The 2,893-nt window shown below is 65.6% G+C and overlaps 1 protein-coding gene across 1 annotated transcript in view; it reads left to right on the top strand.

Moving 5' to 3' along the window:
- Window positions 1-2,893, top strand: part of ITSN1 (intersectin 1) — a 103,849-nt gene that overhangs the window by 85,258 nt on the left and 15,698 nt on the right. The window contains exon 31 of the mRNA XM_015560218.1: window positions 2,077-2,198. Coding sequence (XP_015415704.1) covers window positions 2,077-2,198 — 122 coding nt within the window. The remainder of the gene's footprint in view (window positions 1-2,076; window positions 2,199-2,893) is intronic.

Here is a 2,893-nt window from a genome sequence, read left to right as displayed (position 1 = left end):
AGGCTAGTTCCTGGGGCGCGAGCCTGTCCCCCCGACTCGAGGCTAGTTCCTGGGGCGCGAGCCTGTCCCCCCGACTCGAGGCTAGTTCCTGGGGCGCGAGCCTGTCCCCCCCAACTCGAGGCTAGTTCCTGGGGGCTGTCCTGGGAGAGCCGGGAAGCGGGGCCTGGCCGGCTGGGCGGGCAGCCGGCAGAGGTGGCTGAATTCTCGCCTCCATCCCAGCTCCTTGCGGAGGCGCCTGTTTCAATAAACACAACTGACGCCCGAGGCCGGCAGAGCAGCCGCCCGGCTGGGGCTGGCACGTCCGCAGACACGGAGGTTCCTGCTGGGCCCGTGGCGGTGGAATGAATGACCACCGTGACTGAAAGGCCTGGGTGGGTGGGCGTGGACCGTGAGGGCTCGTCCTGACTGCTTCCCTCTGCCTGTCCCCGCCGGTCCGTTGGGGTGAGGAGCCACCGCATTGCAGAGGGGGCGTTCGGCCGGGGCAGGGACCCACCGAGGCCTGGGAGCTCCCGGCCAGAGTTCGCCCCCAGGGCAGGGAAGCCTTTGCCAGGAGTGCCATGACCTCACCCGCCCAGAGGCTCAGTCCGTCTGCCGGAGCTCCCGGCACAGACCAGGTCACCTGGGCCCGGCTCCCGCGGGGGAGATGGAAACTGGAGGAACCCCTGCGGGTCCAGAGCGGGCTCCTCCAGCTCCCAGCCCGCAACCGTCACAGGAGAGCTGGTCACATGGCGGACTTCCCGACCCAGCCCCAACCCCAGGGCTGAGCATGCGCATTGCTAACCGCTCTCAGGCCATGTGGTCATGGTCACTGCTGGTCCCTCCGAGGGTTTGCGCCCCGGGCTCCAGGGCGCCCCTGGTGGGGGGAAGGGATGAGAACAAGTGAGTGGGACCGCCCAGCCCCCACCACGCCTCCCAATCTACCGTTCACACCGGATTTCTGGGCTGAAAGGAAGAACCACTGATAACAGGGAGGTGACTGGCTGGAAGGTTCTCCCGAGAACGGAGCCGCCCCCTCATTCCAGCGGCGGTCACGGTGCGGCCTCTGCCCACAGCCCAGACCTCCAAGGACCAGCGAAGGGGGCAGAAGCAGGGGCGCCCCTCAGACCCCTGGTCTCGGGCCTGGCCTGGCCTTGGGCACCCCGTGTGCAGCTGGTTCCCCGCCCTGCCTGCAGGCTCGCGGCGGGCGTCCGGGCCGGGGCCTGGCCTGCCTGGTCCGGACAGTGCACCCAGCCTGGAGGGTCCCCAGGCCAGCGGGGGCCTCAGCACAGGGTCACCTTGTCCCGCCTGCAGCGCGGACCCAACCAACACCAGGGTCTAGGGCAGGGCCTGGCATCGGGGCAGAGTGTCAGGGTGGGCTCTGGGCGCCACCACCGGCTGAGAGCGCGGGCGCCTGTTTCCTCGCCTGCGAGTCGAGACAGCTGGTCTCTGAGCACAGACACGGCGCCCATGCCCGGCTCCCGCACCCGCCCGCCCGGAGCCGCTCTCCCCACGCGGGGGTGGCTTTGGGGGCAGCAGTGAGCCTGCGGGGCCGACTGACACTGTGGTGACAGATGACCACAGCTGGTGGCATGGCCTGGCCTGAGACAACAGGAACGGATGCCTCGCAGGGCTGGACACGAGAGGTCCACAGTCAGGTGCAGGCAGGGCCCGTCCTCCGCAGGCTCCGGGAGAAGGTGTGCCAGGCCCCTGCCCTGGCTGCTGGCGTCCTGGCTCGTCCCTGCCTGGTCCCTGCCTGGTCCCTGCCTCGTCCCTGCCTTCGACGTCCAGGGCGCCCTGTCTGTCTGTCGTGTCTTCTTGTGCGGACACAGGGGCGTAGGACTGGGGCCTGCACTGGTTGAGTGTGAGCTCATGTGCAAGGTCACCCTCCTGTTTCCAAACAAGGTCACCCCCCAGTGCCAGGGCTGGGACTTGAACATATTTTCAGGGTTGGGGTCGGGGTGGGGACGGACACATGTCAACCCACTGCACCGCCTGAGAGTGAGGCCACGGGCCCAGCAGCTTCGAGCCCCGGGGTCCTCACTGCGGAGCTGGCCCCCCCAGACTTGACCTAAATTGTCCCAATGGTGTGTTTTCCAGGGTGCTCAGACCTCCACCTCCTGGATATGCTGACCCCCACGGAGAGGAAGCGGCAGGGGTACATCCACGAGCTCATCGTCACGGAGGAGAATTACGTGAACGACCTGCAGCTGGTCACCGAGGTAACCGCCGTGTGGGTGGGTGGGGGCAGCTGGTCACCATGGTAACCGCCGTGTGGGTGTGTGTGTGTGTGTGGGGGTGCCCTGGCAGAGGGGGGACAGGGGCCAGCAGCTGGTCACCGAGGTAACTGCTGCTGGTGCTGGGAGGGGACGGGCGGGGCGGCCTCTGCCTGAGCCACTTGCGGATGTTTGGGGGGCACCCGGACAGTCAGCCACGCAGGAGAATCTGACCCAAGAAAGGACGTTACACTCTCACCCGCGGCCAACTCTGAGTCCTGCCCACGGAGGGGCCGGGACCACTCAGGCCAAGGGACACGCGAGTCCGTGTGGAGTCGCATCCGAGACATGTGAGCTGGGAGCCTGGGCTCAGCCACCAGGCAGCCGCTGCCCGGGCCCAGGCTCCTCCCCGGCCCCGGGCTGGCACCGTCGGGCTCCGTCATTCCCACGGCTGCGTTTGCCCCGAGAAAATCCAAGTTGGACTTCTTATAGTGGCAAATGGAGAAGCTGTCATGTGACAGAATCAGTGAAAACATATTAAGTCTCACTTCTCATGCAAAAAAACAAATAAATAGTTTCTTTACCGGTTCATTAGCAATGCAAGGTTCAGCCCAGAAGACAGATAAGAGTTTCTTGAACATCTGTAGTCCTGTCTTTCCTCTAGCAGACTGAAACCTGTTTAGGCAGAAAAAAACAAATTT

The sequence above is a fragment of the Myotis davidii genome, unplaced genomic scaffold, assembly GCF_000327345.1.
Source record: "Myotis davidii unplaced genomic scaffold, ASM32734v1 scaffold170, whole genome shotgun sequence".
Classification (NCBI taxonomy): domain Eukaryota; kingdom Metazoa; phylum Chordata; class Mammalia; order Chiroptera; family Vespertilionidae; genus Myotis; species Myotis davidii.
This window is presented reverse-complemented; position numbering and strand designations above follow the sequence as displayed.